The following is an 18937-nucleotide window of genomic DNA, read 5'->3' as shown; positions in this document are numbered from 1 at the left end:
TTAACAAATGATAAATAAATTAATAGTCCATCTGGAATTTACAGATACAGCTCAACGATTCCCTTATTGAAGACAAACCTACAAATGAATCAACATGCGACTTCTCTTATCTATTTTCAGGTTTTATATGTATTTCACGGCCGTATTCTTTCCATGCCCTTCACTTCTATCTACACAACCTTTGTCCATCCCTCCCCTCTCTTAACAATGAAAAAATTTCAAGATAAACTGCTTCCAATTACAAAAGTCAAAGGTTTTATCATCATCATCATCATCATCATCATTATGTTCAAACCTTCAGTGAAACACGAGTCTTTATGGGCTTCAGCTTCAGTCCCATGCTTTCCGGTGAAAGGAGCTCAGGAGAGATGCACGATGGGCTCAGTGGGCTTCTTGGGCTTTCACTGAAATGGGTTGGTCTATAAAGCCCATACCCCATGAAAAAGTACTCCATTGGTATCAGCATTGCATGTGGCTGTTCTTCTGTAACCATCGATCCACAAGCCTGCACCTGCAAAATGAAAAACCCTTTTCAATTCACATGTTCAATCACTCAAACCACACTTAAAAATTAGATTTTGCACATACCTCAACCAAGGCACTGTATCTCCTATCAAGTTTTGAAGTCATGTATAGAGCCTCTGAATGGAAAGGAGAACTGTCTCCAACAAAAATAAGTGTTCGGCATTTTAGTCTTTTCAATCCATCTGAAATATCAGGCCTCCTGCAATATGGCAAAACAAAGTGGCAGCACGTAAGTTTTCCATTTTACATACTATATATGTAAAATTGGGATGCAAATATGTAGCAGATTTTACTGATTAATTGCTTGAAGAAACCGCAAAACGTTTGTTCTCTTTCTCTCATCCAGCAGCTGGAAAAGAACAAGGTAAAGGGACAAGGAAACAGTGAGAAAAGGAATAACAATGACATTCCACCTAAAATTAGCTTTTAGAAGTTAGCACTGACTTTTCTGCAGGCTTGAACTATCTCTGATTCTGCAACTGCAACGTTACCGCGAACTTCCTATTAAAATTGTCCAAGAAAACTCAAAACATTTGAAATAAAAGAGGGAATGCAGCAAACCTAAGGGATTTGCATAGTTCCACCACAATACCTTGCTGAAGTATCGCTGAAGTAAACACTCTTTCAGCAAGCCACACATACCGTAGAAATATAACAAGTTTGACATCACCTAAAATTTGACATTTGATAACAAATTAGCATGCTATCATATCAGAGGATTCGTAAAAGGAAAAAATCTGCAAGAATTTTGAAAGAAACCTTGTTATAAAACCATTCAGTCCAAGACGGTGCTTTGCATAAGGGAGAAACTAGTATTAAACCAAGAACACGCTCCCTATATTTTATCTGTAAAAGGTGCCAAAAAAAAGTGAATCAATAAAAAGAACTGACTTAATAAGTTGATCAGTCCATGCTTGAAAAGCATCAACTATATGTACAGCACAGTTTTTCCTTTCAAAGTTGATGAGGGTACGTACAGCAAAAAGAGTAAGGATATAAGCACCAGCTGTCACTCCCATACACATCACTGCACCAAGCCTAGACAAGAAAATAGTTCATGCCATTAGTAAATATAGAAAAAGAAGAGAAGCATGGCAAAAGACCAACTTACATATTGAGTTTCAAAGGAAAGAGCTCTCAAAAACGAAAGCTACACTTTAATTATATATTACTTACCCAAAATAGTTGAGGATCTCGATTATTTGATCTGCTAAGTCTTCAGCAGAAGGAACAGGATCCTCGCAACAAATTGCAGCTGCTCCCAACTGCAAGAACTCTTGTGGAAGTTCCAGAGGAAAATCTATGTGAATAACAATATTCAGTTCTAAATGCAATAAAGAACTCATTCAAATTTATCAACTTACAAACCTCATGTCCGGGAGGACTGATATGATATATGCAGAAGTTGTGAAGCAGTAAAGAAGCTGCCTCTGGACAGAAAAATAATCCTTGGAAACATGACATATCTGCCCCAATACACAGAAGTCAAATATTGAATAATATTTCCAGATACACATAAACAATGGAATCATTTATGTAACCTAAAAAGGAACTCAGACAAATTCAAAAACGGGTGGTAAGAAGAATAGGTGATCCTGAAACAAGTGGAAGTATGTAAAAGAAAATAAAGTGGCAGTGCTCACAGTTTAGAGCCAAATCCGGATAGGTGATCAGAGCTGGTTTGTCAGGATCCCCATAGACTATGACAGACACAGAACCACAGCCAGTTCGAATATGATGCTCCTGAAAGGGCAATCCAAAAACGAACGGTAGAATGAGAAAAGGGTACCAAAATTGAAGTCGGAACTTTTAGAATGAAAAGAACCTTCCCCAAGAGCAAGGGATATCCTTTATTTAGTATACACTCCATTTGAGTAATGTTAAAATTCAATCGTGAACCTTTTTCAAGCTATTCGGCCGCTAACATGGTTCCCCATGTGCTCTTGCTGCTTTTTTGGGCAACCCAAACCATCAAGCAATAACAACACATTAATATCACTATCTAACCGAAAAGTGGAATAAGTAATTCCAGATTCCAATCATATTATGCTCAGGAAAATAATAGTAATAATAAGGGAGACAGAGAAAAAGTGGAGAGTATCTTTGGCTTTTAAAAGGAAAAGAATGACTGAAACTTGTTCAATAGCTAGTATATGTATTCCTAAAAACCAGAAAAAACTAAAAACAAAAGGGAAAATAAATAAAACTTCCTACATCACCCAAATCATATCAAACACCATAAAGCTAATTTTCCTCCCCAAATGAATATCGAGGAGAACAACAAGGCGATCAAATATTCAGAAAAACCACTAACTTCATAAACGGGGGATATGGAAGAGTAAAAGAATACATGGCAACCGACATTAAGGAATGCACAGCAGATCCGCTATTTATTTCCCTCATCAAATCTTCAGAAGATATGATAAACATAAAGCTCGAAGAAAGAACACAAAGAAAGTAAACAAGGGTAAACAAAGGGAATACAACCCCAAGAATTTTGAATGGTCAAAACAAATGAAGAAAAAAAGGGCTTCTGGTTCATTTCTGTAAATTTTCCAACAAAGATCCTAAGAAAAACCACCAGACCAAGAAAAATAGACACCCAAAACGAAAAAATTGCCATTGGCATATAATTTGGACACGCATCTCCATTCAGTATCAGCTGAATCCAAGAACGAAAAATGCCGCATAATGAATGCCATGTTCTGGATGGCAGCAAAAACCAAAAAAGACGACAAAAGTTATAACGCCCGAGTGAGAAAAACTGGAACTGGATCCACCCTTCGGAAAGAAAGCAAAAAAGATTAAAACTTGAAAACGTAAATAAGAGAAGAGATTAAATGGGTGGGACCTTTCCACCGAGGTAGATCTTCTCCATGTCGAATGAAACGGAATCAATGGATTCTGGCATGGCTGTGGTGAACATGGAAGCCTCTCCCTAATGACGAAAAGCCTCCACCCACCAATTCCCCTTTGTGGGTGTTTCTCTCTCTTGCTCCTTTTATATTTTTTGTATTATGGTTATGTTAAAGCTTTTAGATTTGAGGTTGAAGAAAGAAATAGAATACAAGGGTCTCTCTCGTGCCTTTAATGGCTTATATACGAAGCAGTTGGATTGTTCTTTTGTTTTGTCTTGTCTTTTTCTCTCTCTCTTGCAAATGTTTTTAACCTGCGGTTTACAACCACCGACGCTGTGTCTTTTATCTTCTTACTGCGCCTGCACACTCAACGACGTCGTTTTCTCCGCCTGAACCGACGTCGTTCTGCTCATGCAATTTTTTACAACTTGACTTATTAGGTTTTATTTGATTAAGAAAGATAAATCGGTGGGTAAGTGCGTTTATGTTACCTATGGATGAAATCATATTTAAATATTTTAGTATTAAGATGCGAAGTCTAGGAGTTGACTACATTCAATATTTGTGATTGGGATATTAATTTCACGTGGAGTTTAGGGATAAATTAATTTACTTCCATTTAAAATGAAATTGGTCAATAATTTTAAATTTCGTTGAGCACTTTTTTAAATTTAAATTCAAGATACGAGTTCATTTAACAAACATGATTTCTTTTATGCCTTTCTTTTTCTCTTTAATTTTGATTTATTCAATTTGTATTCCAATAATTTGAAATTACACCTTCCCTATTTTTATTACTTCCTTATTTATTCCAATAATTTGAAAATAAAGAAATATTATTTTATTTTTTAAATTTAATCTTGTGATTTTAGCCTATAAATTTGGTTTGTAATTTTGAATTCACAATTCATATTGATATTTTACTATAAAAGACTGTTTTTTTCACTCTCTAAATTTGTAAGCAATTAAAATTCTTTTTTTCTTCTCTGAATTGGTCTCCACTCTTAACTTTATCTTACATCACAACAAATGCATCATACTATAACTTTCTCATCTTAATCAAATCTTTTATTTATTTTTTACTTCAATCCTTTATTTTGTATTCTGAAGTAAAAATTAATAAATTTAAGAGACGCCTTGGCTATGTTTTTTTCTTGTCTAATAAAAAAAAATATAGTGTAAAAGCATATTTGAAAACTACAACATTGGGTATTAAATAGATCAAATAAACAATTTAACATAGTATTAACCTATCTAAGCCAGCCTATAACTAATGCAAATCTATACAACTATTTTCCATGAATTTTGCATTACTTTATAAGAAAAACAAAATACCATTTTACATTATTTTGCATAGCCTCATAAGAAATAGATGAGAAAGAAAAATTAAAAAAAAAAAAAACTTAGTAAATTAGGGTTTTTTTTTTCTAGCTGCTTTGAGTTATGATGAACACCAAACAAAATCTTAAAAAGTCGTAATTTGCGGGATGCGTGTGTCTCTCTGACCCCAACAGTTCCTCTGTCTTTCCCTTCAAACCTATTGTGCGTGCACACCTGTCACTGCCACGTTTCATTTAAAGTCTCAACTTTTTCTTACATTTTTTTATTTAACTTTTTATTCTTATTAAAAATTTAAGATTTAAAACTTTAAATAAAAACATATTATTAAAAATGACAAAATAAATAATATATTTGTAAAGAAATCATAAATATAATGTTTTAATTTAAAGATTTCAAGTTAAAAACGATCTCATGTTATTTATTGATATATATGTCTCTCGTTGAAAAAAGATTATAATTATTTTTTTATCCTTTTGTAATTAATCAGTGTGAATTTAGTTGTGTTTATGAAGAGGGAGCTTAGAAGTTAAAAAATGGAAGGTTGCTTGGCTTTCATTTGACTCCAATGATTAATGATCTTCAAACACATTGCTTTGGCCTTTTCCATCTCATCTTTATTCATTTATCAATATTCTTTCTCATCTTCACCAAACCCTACTACTAATTAATTCTCTATCAAATCATCTTTCCACTTAGCTTTACATGCTAGCTTCCAAGTGTCATATTCCATCTCATGTACCTCTCATTTCACACTCGTATTTATTTATAAAATTCTCCTTAGAAAATGTGTTATTCCTTTTAGTTAAACATTTTTAGTTAAATCATACATAATTTTTTAAAATATTCCAATAGAGAGCATCTTTGCTACATGGCCATCATTAGATTATAAAATTAAAATGTGTTTAATAAACTTCCTTAATGAAATATACTAATGTGACAAAAAATATAAAACTTTCAAATATCATAATAAAAAAATATTACCTTTTTCATTAAAAATATGTAAAAACAATTATACAAATCAAACAAAATATTGATAAAGTCTCACTGTTATAAAATTGGTGATGTAACTCGTGATGGAGTCTATAGCGTAGTTTGTAATAGAGTTTGTCCATTATCAATCCCTTCGAATTTCGAAAGAGAATTCCCAAAATCCACCATACAACACTCACTACTTCAATCTTCTCCAAATTTGACAATCCCAATTAGCACAAATGATACTTGTCATTAGAAATCATAAAAATGATTTTCACACTAATGAAACAGAAGACACATGGAAATAGTGTTACTTTGTACAATGTTTTGTTAACGATTTAAATATTATTACCAAAAAAATCAAATTGATCAAAATTGACGAAAATTATGACCTATTTAATATGTAAAAAAGAAAATCACATTGAACAAATTAGACAAAAATAGAGTTTAGAGTAGTATTTAAGCCATAAAATTAATATTAAATATTTCAAAACAAGAACTTATAATAAGCAATAGTGAATTCTATTATAATGTGATTTCTAGGTAGAAATTTCGCATATTTGATATTATTGATCAATTTAATTCATTTATTGTTATGGTGATGGTGTTAAATTAAATATTGTCGTTTTCGTGAAAGAAATCACTATACGGATAATTTTGTGTTTGGAATCACGTGATAGGAAAATAATTTCTTCAAAGTAAAAACATGTTCACAAATAAGAAAAAACATATAAATAATATTATACAAAAAATTTAACTTATTTTGCACCTCAAGCTTATATTTCCTAATATTAAAAAAAAGTATTATTACTCATGTAACTTTTTTTTGATAAAAATTACAAACCTTCGTACAATTTTTTCTCGATAAAAATACAAATCTTCTAGTGTAATTTTTTTAAACAAAATTGCAAACTTTTCAATGATACACAACTACTTAAGTTTCTTACCCATCCAAAAGAACTCCAAAAATTACTAACTTTTTTTTTTATAATACTTTCCTGTTGCTCTCTTTTTTTTATATCACTTAACGTAAAGCTTTATTGAATATCCACTTGAGAACAGTAATTAATCAGTTGTGTTCATATAAAACCTATCTATTTAAAACATTTTTCATGTTTTATTAGCTTATATGTTATGATGGGTAAATTTTTACTGTAAATTTGTTGTAATCTCCTTATGTTTTGTTTTTTTTTTCTTTTTGAAAGTTTTCTTATCATTTATTTTTATTTTTATTTGTTTAAATAATTTTTTATGTGATAATTATTGTTAGATATTGAAATATCAACATAAATGAAAGTTTAGTGATAAGTAATATGAACTTATTTAAAAATATTGATATAGAAATAAATAAACAAATAATAGTATGTTTTGTTATCTTTTACATAAAATATAAAGTACAAATCTCGCACTCAACAATAATTTATCTTTGAATGTACAAATTGTAGTTTTTTTAACCATAGATAACAGCATTTAAATTAAGAATTTAATTTTAATATTTTTGAGTTTCATGGTTTTTGTCAATCAATGTGACTAATGAATGAAATGGTCAATTGCTTTAATAGGTGGATATGATATGAGTGATACTATTTTCCTCTTTACCCATAGACACTTTCCTAGTCACACCACTCAATTTTTAATATTCTCTTCACTTTTATTGGTAAAATTATTATCACTCCTTTAAGCGACAAACCTTTTCCACCTTTTACATTAAAGTTACTGAGAGCGACCACCGATGTAACATAACATTGCATAAGACATGCGTTATGCTCTCGTTTTTTCCTAAGTTTTAAAACAGAACATTATTTGTATTTATGAAAGGATACAGTTTCGTTTTTAAATATTACAAGTATAAAAATTATATAGACATTAAATTATAAATTATTTTATATCAAAACTTCTGATATATTTGTTACAAAATTAAGAGTCTCACAACACATTAACGTATGGTCTAAAGATTATATTTTCACGCATTTTATTAATTTTTTTTAATATTTGATTACGATTTTTTTTTCCGACACATATTATGGTAACTTTTTTTAATTGAGATAATCAAATTTACAATCTACTTTATTTTCCTTACAGTCCAAGCCAATCTTATATCTACATTTTATACACACATATATTAATTGACTAAAAGTATCACTAATTTTATAATTTTAATTGTGATTTCTTAGACAATATTATTTAAAGAACTTTATATTATTCCCGTTTCGTTAAAAATATGAAAAAGAAGAAAGATTCCGTTATATTTTTAGTTTTTGAAATTTAGAATAATTTTCGATTTTGTTTCCTCAAATTTTAAAAAATAAAGTATTTTAATACTAAAAATAAGTTTGTTTACATTAAAACGACTTTTTGTATATTTAACACATTAAATCGATGTTCCTTTAGGATAAAATTATGTTGCAGGCATTAAATTTTAAAATTTGCAATACTTTTATTACAGTGATACTATTTATTATTATCGGACTTTACGTTAATGGGTTCTCTATTCATTATTCTCATAATCATTCTCATCAACAGTACTCTAAACCTAACAACTATTTAATCATTAATTTCTAATACAATTACAATTTATATTATTATAAAAAGTTATTAAAGGTCACATACAAAATTAAAACTATTTAAGAATTTTTTTTTGATATTTTATATTTTTATTTTCTCAATAAATAATAATAAAATCCACGACCTCTTAACTTTTTGTCCCGTGTCATGATCTTGCATGTGTATTGCCTTCATTCTCATGATAACTTATTTTATTTTAAGTTTAATTATTCGTTTGATTTTTACTTTGGTCAAAAAGTTTATTTTTGTTTTTTTAAAGATTTTAATTATATCATAATTTTAAAAAAAATGTTTCAATCTTTTTTTTAACAAAATCATTAATAACATTAATTGAAAATTTAAAACTTATAAACACTTTTTCAAAAATTAAGACCTAAGTGAAACCTTTTCAATGAGAAGTTAAACCTTTACTTTATTGCTTATTTAATATAGTGCTAAAAGTTTCCATTATAAAACAGTAATTATTTCCATTCAAATAGGACATTAATAAAATGATTTATTGAATAAAATATTTCCATTTGTTAGACGACAGTAATAATAACAATAGTCTGTCAAAATAATTATTATTATTAAAATCATAAAATAAAATACAGTTTAAGAATACTGTATTAAAGGTTTATTTGATGTCATAATAACATATTTTATTATTACATTAACAACCAATGTATACCATATTATTTTTACATTTGAAACTCATAAGAAATAATTAATGTAAAATATTACCATATATATAAATATTTTAAAATAAAAGTTACACTACAATAAGATTATATTTTTGCACCTCTATTTAAAATTTAAAAAATAAAATGAGAAAATGTTTGACAAATTATCTCTAATTCAAAGAATGTCTTCTAAAAAATGGTCAAACAATTTGTAGCTTTACAGAAGGTTTTAAGCGAAAAATATTTAAAGGAATGATTTCTTGTGCCCTGGGCATGGTAAATTGGTAACAGAACATCTACGCTCTTATAATGATCCTTTGCATCTCATCATCAAGTCCAATCAACTGCAACAAGAAAATTGATAATAACACACTATATAATACACTCAATTCTAGACATTAAAAACCATAACAGTATGAGTAAGTTCAATTAATAGTATGTAAATTCCAAAGAGATTGTGATTTTAATAAATTTTTAACAAATAAAATAAGTGTCTAAGAGGGATCGAAACATTTCTAAGGAATAACAAATAACACTTCAAGTTCAAAATACGTCATCACTTTTGCGCATGGCACTATCAATTCTCTGGGATAAAGTTTTATTTTGGTTTAATAGTTGATTGGAATAAACAGCAATATAAATTTTCAAAACAATTGCGGGAGTACATCATCAATCCATTCTTGTGATATAACATTACCAGCTCTCCGACATCACAATAGAACAACGCAAGGTTCATCCCGCTTTCAACTACAAGGGGTTATTGTGACTTATGAAAGCTAACCACTAGGGTTTAAACCTTTCTCCCCAAATGAAAAAAAACTCAGAATAACAAAAATTGCCTTGTAGAATGCTATAATCCAGTTTATGTCCAGAGCCGCTGGCTTTAGGAGTATATAAGCACTGATAAAATCTACACTTGCAAGTGGTTTTTGTCAGACATAATAACCGGTGAAAGTAAATCCCCTTCCAACAATCTCACCACCGCAAAACCATGCAAAGCATTCCAGGCCAAACAAAGCAGCAATACCTGCATCTTCTACCTTTAGGTCTTTCCTGTTCTTCCATAAATTCTTGGCATAATCAAGTTCCTTCCAGAATGACTCTGTACGACCCGGAATACTGCAAAAGATTTGAAGAGTTATATGTAGAAGCGAGGGCACCCAAAATTAAATTGGCATACAACAGACTTTACTACATAGAGACAATACAGCATCCATAACAGGTTTTCAGAGTTCATTATATCATTGTTTTGCTAATTCACTAAAGATCGTGGTTAAAACTAGCATAATTAGAAACACATGCCAGATTTGAAAAACATATAAAAGTCAGCCACATAAGCATTGACATTCACAAATAGATGGCATAGCTCGAGAGGCAGCATTGGCTGAGTACCCGACAGAAGTGGGCTTGAACATAAAAACTACAAGCAACAAGTTGTTGAACCATTGATGCGGGCAGAAATAGAAGAGCTCAGAATTGTTAATGTAATTACACACAACTAACAATAAGTTATAGAGTTAAAAAACTATAGGTGCTTACAATGGCAAGCACATTTTGAGGTGCTAAATTCAAGTAATACAGTTATAAACCAAGCACTTAAAATCATATACTGACAATCAGATAATTCCAATAAAAAAGTTTCCCATTAACAATATTTCAATTTTATATAAAATCCACGTAAAAAAGTTATTTAAGATCAGGACTAAATTTACACACTTCCAGAAGCACTTAGTAGACAAAATGTCAACAATACAAACTCAGTACAGATGTCACAAGAATGTAAAGAACAGCGATCTGTATTTGGCATTAGTTTACTTAAGCACGTAACAGTCAAGTCCCAGTGAAGGGTTTGGAAACCATTGGAAGCAGTTATTGTCTGTCATAAAAATGCACATAAAACTTTGCTGTACATTCAATTGTGGGCTGGTTTGGTGTCAATTCAAATCAGGTTACTAAATTAAGCCTAAACAAGTAAAAATCGCACCAATAACAAGCACCAGGTGCCAATCAGCATGACCACCATATAGAAAATTTTTGAAGCAATGAGACTTCGTTTCCAAAAATGTGATGTAGATAAATAATTATTAAACTGTAATAGATATTTACTTTACTAAATGCTCATTGTTTATTGCAAATGTATAGAGCTGCTAAAGGGATGCGTAGTTTGGTATACTTTGTATGTAGAGATTCCATTAATTATGGTCAGTCCAAAAGTCAGTCGAAAGTCAATAACTTCATACCTTAAAACTCAAAGAGTCCAGTTGATTCTCGAAATCTACAGGCTTGTAGTTTGTACATCTAATGCATTTACAACAATATTCACTAAATTATATACCGAATATATTTCTGGTGTTTCTTCCCAACACAAGACTATCCGAGGTGGACTCTTCTACACAAACCCCTTATCTTCCAATACCTACACATCCTATCCCCATATTTCCCTTAAGATCCAATACTAACTTTAGTGTCTATGGTCTAAACAGATTTCTGGGCTGAATCAAATTCAGTACTAAGAAAGGAATGATTTTAAGTACATGATCACCAGGACATTTCTAGTATCTACCAACCCCTAACCTTGCAAAAAGAAAATTGTTTCATACACTGTCCATTTCCTTTTTCAAGAGTCAGCTTCCCCGACCCTAATTGACTCAAACAATCAACCTTCCATGCCTACGTGGCGTGAACTTATCCAACCTAAGTCCCAGGTAATGGGTTGACTGACTTGGTGCTTGTTTTGCTCAGCCTATTTTGGAAGAATAACGGATTATTTTTCCATCTTTAGGACAAATCTTACAATAAATAAGCAATTTTTTCCCAAACATAATCCATATTCTATACCACATGATCAATATAAGCCCCCATTAGCTTCGAATTATAGCTTGACTGAACCCAGGAGATCATAGGAACCACGTCAAATAGAATTTTATAATAAAAATGGCAGAGAGTCCCTCTTACCCCATTTCCTTAGAATACAAACTCAGAAGAAAATGCAGATTTTTCCCCATGTACTACTCGTAAGACATTAACTCCAAGTATGGCCTCACAGCCAATCCAGACCCTCCACATTAAACATAAAACTGGTAAATATCCAAAAAAATTGACCACTAACAACAAATTTGTTGTAATTTAGGATATTGATGACCGAGAGCTTATATCTCAGTCCATATTTTAGAAACTCCGTCAAAAGAGTTTCTTTTGTATACAAACTCCGAAGAAAAGGCAGATTTTTCCCCATGTACTACTCGTAAGACATTAACTCCAAGTATGGCCTCACAGCCAATCCAGATATAATAAGCCCTCCACATTCAACATAAAACTGGAAAATATCCAACAAATTGATCACTAACTACAAATTTGTTGTAATTTAGGATATTGATGACTGAGAGCTTATATCTCATAGTCCATATTTTAGAAACTCCGTCAAAAGAGGGCAAAACCAACATGATACAGCAGTATAAAGTAGGTTAGAACCTTGCAACCAAATCACTCGTGACGTTTTCCCTAGTCTATAAAGGAGAAGGAAGAAGCCATTAGACAAGACATGACGAGAAACATCCCTGTGTATTTAACTGTGTCAAAAAGTATTTGAGTCAATAAAAGATGGCCAGCAATCATATAAAATTAAAGAATTTCATACAGTGAATCTAGACATACACGTTATTTGGAGGAAAAGAGGTAGTTGGAGAAAATATAACCTAGCAAGACGGGTGTAAAACAATTGTTTTGAAAGCAGGTTGCATTTCTCTACTGTAGGAGGCTCCTGAATATATTGCTTGTTCTGCTCCAACAATTGCCTGTAGTAGTTACTTCCGTGTTTGGCTACAAATTGAGATGCTTGACATGCTTTGGACTGCAGCTGGTGCAACTTTGATGCCATAAAGTCTTCAAGTTAAGTATAACAAAACCCTAGACCAAAGGGAAAAGGCCATGTCAGAATAAGGCATAAGGGCAGAGATATACTTCAAGGACTTATTTGAATAAACTTCTTCAAAACCATTTCTAGAAATAAGAAAGAAAAAATGAAATGAATTTCTTCATAGGCTAAAACTAGCTTATGCATAAACTAATCTGTAGAAATTCTCTCACATTAACTTCTCTACACAACAACTTTTATCTCGTCCATGAGCCAATTTTAGCTTACAACTTTTATTTCCTTCTCAGACATGAGTTACATAGATGTTCATTTAAACAGACCCTGCATACCATAAATTCTTCTACCAACACTATAGTAGTAAGAATAAAACGAAATGAACAGCTAAAAGCATAATCTTCAGGTAATACCTAGAACACGACATGACCATTGACACTAAATGTTGCTGCCTCGTCCATTTCTATTCCTAAATTAGGGGGGATTGACCCTGCAGACGATGTTTTACAAATAACTAAAAAAGGCTTAGGATGGAGCTAATCACTGATTTCAAATGAGTAGAACTTCAATTATATTACATTAATTATATTAAATAAACATAAAAGAGGAAGAAAGAGCCCAATCCCATAAAACGTAAAGGTTTAGTAGTTTAACGTCCCTCATCCCAACAAAGTAATACACCGGTCTCACAAAGAAAAAATGTTCTACAAATCAAAGTATTATTACACCATGTACATAAAAAAAAACTCAAGCAATGACAGTTTCATTCCAGTCTCTTAAAAGGGTTAATTTCACTAATCCAGGATACTTCAAGAAAAAAAATATATAGCCACCAAGTTAAAACCCTAAATTGTCAACATTTCACATTACGACCAAATAAATAAAACAAAATAAAGTTGGACTATACATGTATAGATGGAACGTGGTTGAATTTAGGGAAGAAAATGAAAGACATGATAGTAAGAGAGAAGAGGATCGGGTAGAGGAGAAAAGGAGATCTGAAGAGGAAATACAAAAGCAAAGGAACGAGGAAAAGTATGTCAAGTGCAGATATCAGAGGTGGAAGAAGAAGACAAGAGGGGAAGAGCGTTGCCTTGTGAAGATCAACGGTGCAGTGATCGGAAATCGCTGAGATAGCTCTCCGTCGCCGCCGGTACGTTGCGACCCAGCAAGCACTAAGGATGCTCTGTTTGACTCTATGCTTTCACTCTTAACCTTAAGTTGTGCTGTGCCTTCTTTTCTGTTCATTTGGTGCTTTCCAATCTTCAATTTCATGGTTTAATTTTGGGCCGTTTGAGCTTCGAGCACAGTCCATATGGATCCCACTATTGGCACCCCTGTATTGCTATTTAAAGTCCTCGAAACTATGAAAACATGTCTCTGTAAGGAATCATTCAAACACTTATAAAAGACACTATTTACAGATAAGAAATTATACACATTTTAGTACTCCCTTGCTTTGGATCCTTGTACCATTTCACATGAACTTGTTAATAGATAAATGATGACCATGATTTCAGTGATAATTTCATCGGTTGAAATCTTCCGACACACACATGCATACATATATATATATATATATACATACATATATATATATATATATATATATATATATATATGTATATATATATATATACATATATATATATATGCTTATGACAGTTTTTGAAAAAAAAAAATTGTATTTTTCTATTTATGATCTTTGATCCCATTAACATTAACTTTACTAAATCATAACTAAGTTTAAGTTTGTTTTCAACACTTTTATCTAATGGAATTAAATGGAAATTGTTTCACTAACATTTGTCCGAGAGTCGGTCGTCATTTCTTGCTATGCTCCGATCGGCTAACTCTTCAATAATTCTTCTCGATTGGTGGTTGACCTACAGAAGATATTTCAACGCTCAAGTCAAATATGTTTCATAAAGAGGTCTATATTTTATCATGATAGAAGAAGATGATAAAGAGGTCTATATTTTATCATGATAGAAGAAGATGATTGTACCTGGACATCAGTTGTCTACTTATAAAGCTTCTGACAGTCACGTCCATTGATTAAACATTAGTGCAATATATTTTAGGTAATCAAACCCAATAATTAATCATTAATGTAATATATTTATAGAGCGTAAGACAATCTGACCTATTAGTACCTGCTTAATAACAATCAATTCCGATCGGTATACTTCATATAGTACAAAAAATAAAATACAATATGAAAAGGAATGTATATAACAATTATTTGGATCATTTAGATTCAAAAAAACAAGCTGATTTTTAGGAATAGGAAGGTAGATGTAGAATAAGTACTTTGTATGACTCGATTGAATGCATAGTTAAACGTAAATGTAATACTGTCATACACTGATTGGTATCTAAACATGGTGCAGAACTTAAAATTAAGGTAAAAATTGTACTTAATGATAAGGGTTGTAAAATCATAAACATCCTTTAGAAATAATGGAGGAGTTGTTAAATTGTGTGGATTGAACTAAAAATTCACTTTACTTTGGAAAGCATGTATGGTTTTTTAAAAATTTTATAGGTTATAAAGTGGACAAATGCAAGTAGCTAAACAATCAAAAAGACGAAAGTAAAGGAAAGTACGTATGGTAAGAGAAAGGAACTCCAACAACATAGTAACATATGTGAAGGACACAATATGAAATAGTGAGGAAAATCATAACATCAACTATCTCCATCTCGACAACAACCTTCATTTGAACCGTGTAAACATAGTTATTAAGGTTGGAGAGTATTACAAGGATTAAAGTAATTGTATTTATGTATGTTTTATTAAATATGTTTTCCTTGCAAATACATATTAATATATGCTTGTTTGAATTTTTTGAGTTAAGACCAAATTGGATGGTTCGATGGTAGGGCTTTTTTACATCAAATGTACAAGTCTTAACCATAACATAGGTGGCAGGGAATATGTACAATTTTTTTTTTTTTAATTTGTGTATACAGGTTGGAGTACCTCCAAATATTCTATTATATTTATAAATATTTATACTTTGTTGATTAAAAAAAATGTGGAACTAACAAACATGTCGGGTGTGAAACATAGTAAAATTTTACTATGACAAATCTTTTAATAACAAACTTAATAACTCTTCATTATAATTATATCTGTACTAATGCGTTTCAATAACTGTGATAGATCCATAATAAATTTATCTTTTTCATTTATTATATCAAGTTTTTTTTCACTCGATATAATAATTAATACTTTTATTATAAAAATGTCACAATTACATTCATAATAATAAATTATCATTTATTCATTTTTTCACTTGTTGGTTAAAGAAAAAAATAATATAATTGTATATAAAAGTAAAACACATATTTCTATTAACAATATTAAATAATTAGCTCTCTTATCATTTAAACAATAGTTTTATTTCTAACATTGATTTTCATTTAATTTATTATTAATTTTCAACCTATTAATAAATTTAAACATTTATGGTTAATGATAATAAACTAAAATTATTAATGAACACAAGTTCACATTAATAATAAATTTACCAACTTATTTTAATAATTGATTTTAATGAATATATTACTTTTAAATTTAAATTGCTTTAATAATTACAGTACCTCCTAATTGTTAAATTATTATTACATTAACATTGTTACTATTATTTCTTATTTATTTAATATCTTAAATTATTGATATAAATTGATTTTAAGTTACATTCAATATATTAATATTAATATAATAATTTAAAACTAAGTTTAATTTTATGAAATATTTTTAAAACATAGAAATTAGGTCAAAATCCAGTCCTAACAAATTAAAGTTCCAATCGATTTTTCCGTGTATTGGCTGCAAAAAGATGTTGTATAAACAAAATGAAGTTGGGTTGGTTTTGGTACTTTTTTTAATTTTTTTTAAATTGTATTTTGTTTTTTGAGAAAAAAATTCACACCCTTTTCTTAGGGTATTTTATCATCATTACACCTTCAATTTTTTCAATCAGTGGTAGATTGAGAAGGGCTAAAATGGGCGGAAGCGTGGCGGCGACGGTGGTTTTCGACTTTGATCGAACCATAATCGACGATGACAGTGACAGATGGATCATCACGGAGTTGGGTCTCACCCACCTATTCAACCAACTTAGGCAAACCATGCCTTGGACCTCTCTCATGGTACAGTAACAGTACCATTTTTCTCTGATACTCGTGCATGAATCCTGCAATTGAAACCCTCCATGCTCATTTTCGCGTTTGAAAATTGATTCAGGATAGGATCATGGAGGAGCTCCACTCGAACGGAATCACTGTCGATCACATTGCAGAGTGCCTTAAAAGAACCCCCTTGCATCCCAACATTGTTTCAGCCATCAAATCTGCACACGCTCTTGGGTAATTTAATCCTTTTCTCTGTTTTTCATCGTTAATTTTGGCTTTGCTTTAATATAACGCTGTGATATTTGAATTTGCAGGTGCGACTTGAGGATAATCAGTGACGCAAATATGTTTTCCATTCGGACCATTCTGGAACACCATGGTTTATTAGGTTGCTTTTCACAGATTAATACAAACCCTGGTTTTGTAGATAATGAAGGACGTCTTCGTGTCACTCCCTTTCATGATTCAGCCTTGTCTCCTCATGCTTGTTCCCTCTGCCCTCCCAACATGTGCAAGGTCAGCATTAACTTGTTGCATGAAAACTTACATTAACTTTAATTAAATTGTACTAATAGCAGTTACCATATTGAGGATGGATAATTTGATAGTAATTATTTCAGATTAGATATATGTTTTAAGATTTAATTTAGTTTAAAAAATGAACTTTGTTTTTTAAGTATGTACTTTGGTTGTTTTCTTTTTTCTATCTTAGGGTTTAGTGATAGCCCAAATTCGAGGTTCTTTTCCTGGAAATGAAAGAAAAATCATCTACCTTGGAGATGGAACGGGTGATTATTGCCCAACTTTGAGGCTGAACGGAGATGATTTTGTGATGCCAAGGAAAAATTATCCGCTCTGGAATCGGATTCAAAGTGACCCAAAATTAGTTTCTGCAGAAGTTCATGATTGGAGCAATGGGGAGGAGTTGGAGAGCATTCTACTCAACCTTATAAACAAAATAACCCCCCACTAGTTGCTAGGATAGATACTCACACCCTTCCCCTGTAGGTTACCAATGCTCCAGCCTTTGGCACCTTAGAGATTCAATAAGGGTATAACTCCATGAAACTCGAGTGAAGTGATTCTTTGAAGGGGTTTTGTACTCCACCTAACTTACACAATTTCTCTTCATGTATTCCAGCAGATAGGAAAACTATAGGAATAATTATTGTTAGTGCACGCACTGTTCCCCATATTTAACTGATTGATCTGATCACTGAACAACTTAAGGCAATAAGTTCAGAAGCTTTTAAGATTTTTTGTCTTCTGCTAAATACGTTACAGTTATGGAACATTGTTTCCTCTCTCTCTCTCTCTCTCCTACCATTGCAGCATTTTTCTAATGGCTGAAAGATATTCTTTTAAAAACCAAAACTGTTGGTTTGACCAGTTTAACTGGAACCAATTTGGTGCTTGTTCATTAATTATTTTTTAGAAAAACAGCTCATCTGAAAACTAACGAGAACTATTACAGAACCCAACCAAAATCCATAAAAGATTTTTTTAATGAACCATAAAAAGAAACATTATTCTGACCTTCTAACCTCAAGTTTGACTCAATGTTAATATTTCATATCATAGCACTCAAAATATGATTAATGTTTGGTTTGATACATCACTCTAGTCATAGATTACAGGGTTGTATAGCCTTGCACTTCCCAACACTTTATCCTATACCTAATTGGATATCTAGCAATACTAGTTCCTAGCATCACAGATACATAATCATCAAAAAATGAAATGCGAGATTGATGGAAATGAATGCTAATACTCTGTGTACAATAGTACAGTAAAGACATCTATGACTTTTATCATTCATTCACGATTAATCAAATGAGTAATGCAAAAGATATTTTGACTGGTATTTTATTAAGAACAGATATAACCAGTGAATGATATTTTTGTAATTGTATCTCATAATACATAAGTCGTTGTAAATTGATTAGATTTTTATCAAGAGAGATGTCAAAGTATTAACACTCTTAATGAAAGGACACTATGCA

General features: G+C 31.1%; 3 protein-coding genes across 6 annotated transcripts; 1 reads left to right on the top strand and 2 right to left on the bottom strand.

The window, feature by feature from the left end:
* LOC108346323 (protein NDL1) lies at positions 1–3596 on the bottom strand. 4 transcript variants are annotated; one of them, XM_052871409.1, is made up of 12 exons: positions 3377–3596; positions 2425–2471; positions 2169–2268; positions 1894–1991; positions 1702–1790; positions 1503–1563; positions 1285–1371; positions 1087–1195; positions 970–1004; positions 819–874; positions 589–724; positions 1–511 (listed from the first exon to the last, which is right to left on the bottom strand). In XM_052871409.1, the coding sequence occupies exons 4-12, from the start codon at positions 1987–1989 to the stop codon at positions 290–292; spliced, it is 891 nt and encodes a 296-aa protein (XP_052727369.1). In that variant the 5' UTR covers positions 1990–1991; positions 2169–2268; positions 2425–2471; positions 3377–3596; the 3' UTR covers positions 1–289. The 4 variants fall into 4 exon arrangements, with proteins under 4 accessions (XP_052727369.1, XP_052727367.1, XP_052727368.1 ...); XM_052871407.1 differs by lacking the exon at positions 2425–2471; XM_052871408.1 differs by lacking the exon at positions 2425–2471 and having other exon boundaries at positions 970–1026; positions 1118–1195; positions 3377–3594.
* Positions 3597–9519: 5923 nt separating this feature from the next.
* Positions 9520–14042, bottom strand: LOC108347548 (uncharacterized). Its single transcript, XM_017586863.2, has 3 exons — positions 13885–14042; positions 12619–12829; positions 9520–10042 (listed from the first exon to the last, which is right to left on the bottom strand). Exons 2-3 carry the CDS (start codon positions 12798–12800, stop codon positions 9856–9858), a joined length of 369 nt encoding a protein of 122 aa, XP_017442352.1. The 5' UTR covers positions 12801–12829; positions 13885–14042; the 3' UTR covers positions 9520–9855.
* A 2598-nt stretch (positions 14043–16640) lies between these two features.
* On the top strand, positions 16641–18189 carry LOC108347014 (thiamine phosphate phosphatase-like protein). The gene is made up of 5 exons (XM_017586106.2): positions 16641–16675; positions 16784–16952; positions 17047–17168; positions 17249–17450; positions 17647–18189. Exons 1-5 carry the CDS (start codon positions 16656–16658, stop codon positions 17905–17907), a joined length of 774 nt encoding a protein of 257 aa, XP_017441595.1. The 5' UTR covers positions 16641–16655; the 3' UTR covers positions 17908–18189.
* Positions 18190–18937: the final 748 nt, after the last annotated feature.

This window comes from Vigna angularis, chromosome 1 (assembly GCF_016808095.1).
Source record: "Vigna angularis cultivar LongXiaoDou No.4 chromosome 1, ASM1680809v1, whole genome shotgun sequence".
NCBI lineage: Eukaryota > Viridiplantae > Streptophyta > Magnoliopsida > Fabales > Fabaceae > Vigna > Vigna angularis.
This window is presented reverse-complemented; position numbering and strand designations above follow the sequence as displayed.

What these genes read in the sequence shown, in the direction of transcription:
- LOC108346323 (XM_052871407.1), bottom strand. Translation starts at nt 3,451, where the DNA reads ATGTTCACCACAGCCATGCCAGAATCCATTGATTCCGTTTCATTCGAC. An exon ending in ATATCCTTACTCTTTTTGCT is followed by an intron (nt 1,372 to 1,502) that starts GTACGTACCCTC and finishes CACCTTTTACAG; the next exon opens with ATAAAATATAGGGAGCGTGT. An exon ending in CTGAATGGTTTTATAACAAG is followed by an intron (nt 1,196 to 1,284) that starts GTTTCTTTCAAA and finishes GTCAAATTTTAG; the next exon opens with GTGATGTCAAACTTGTTATA.
- LOC108347548 (XM_017586863.2), bottom strand. Translation starts at nt 12,800, where the DNA reads ATGGCATCAAAGTTGCACCAGCTGCAGTCCAAAGCATGTCAAGCATCT. An exon ending in TTTTACACCCGTCTTGCTAG is followed by an intron (nt 10,043 to 12,618) that starts GTTATATTTTCT and finishes AATCTTTTGCAG; the next exon opens with TATTCCGGGTCGTACAGAGT.
- LOC108347014 (XM_017586106.2), top strand. Translation starts at nt 16,656, where the DNA reads ATGAAGTTGGGTTGGTTTTG. An exon ending in ATGAAGTTGGGTTGGTTTTG is followed by an intron (nt 16,676 to 16,783) that starts GTACTTTTTTTA and finishes TTTTTCAATCAG; the next exon opens with TGGTAGATTGAGAAGGGCTA. An exon ending in AAATCTGCACACGCTCTTGG is followed by an intron (nt 17,169 to 17,248) that starts GTAATTTAATCC and finishes TTGAATTTGCAG; the next exon opens with GTGCGACTTGAGGATAATCA.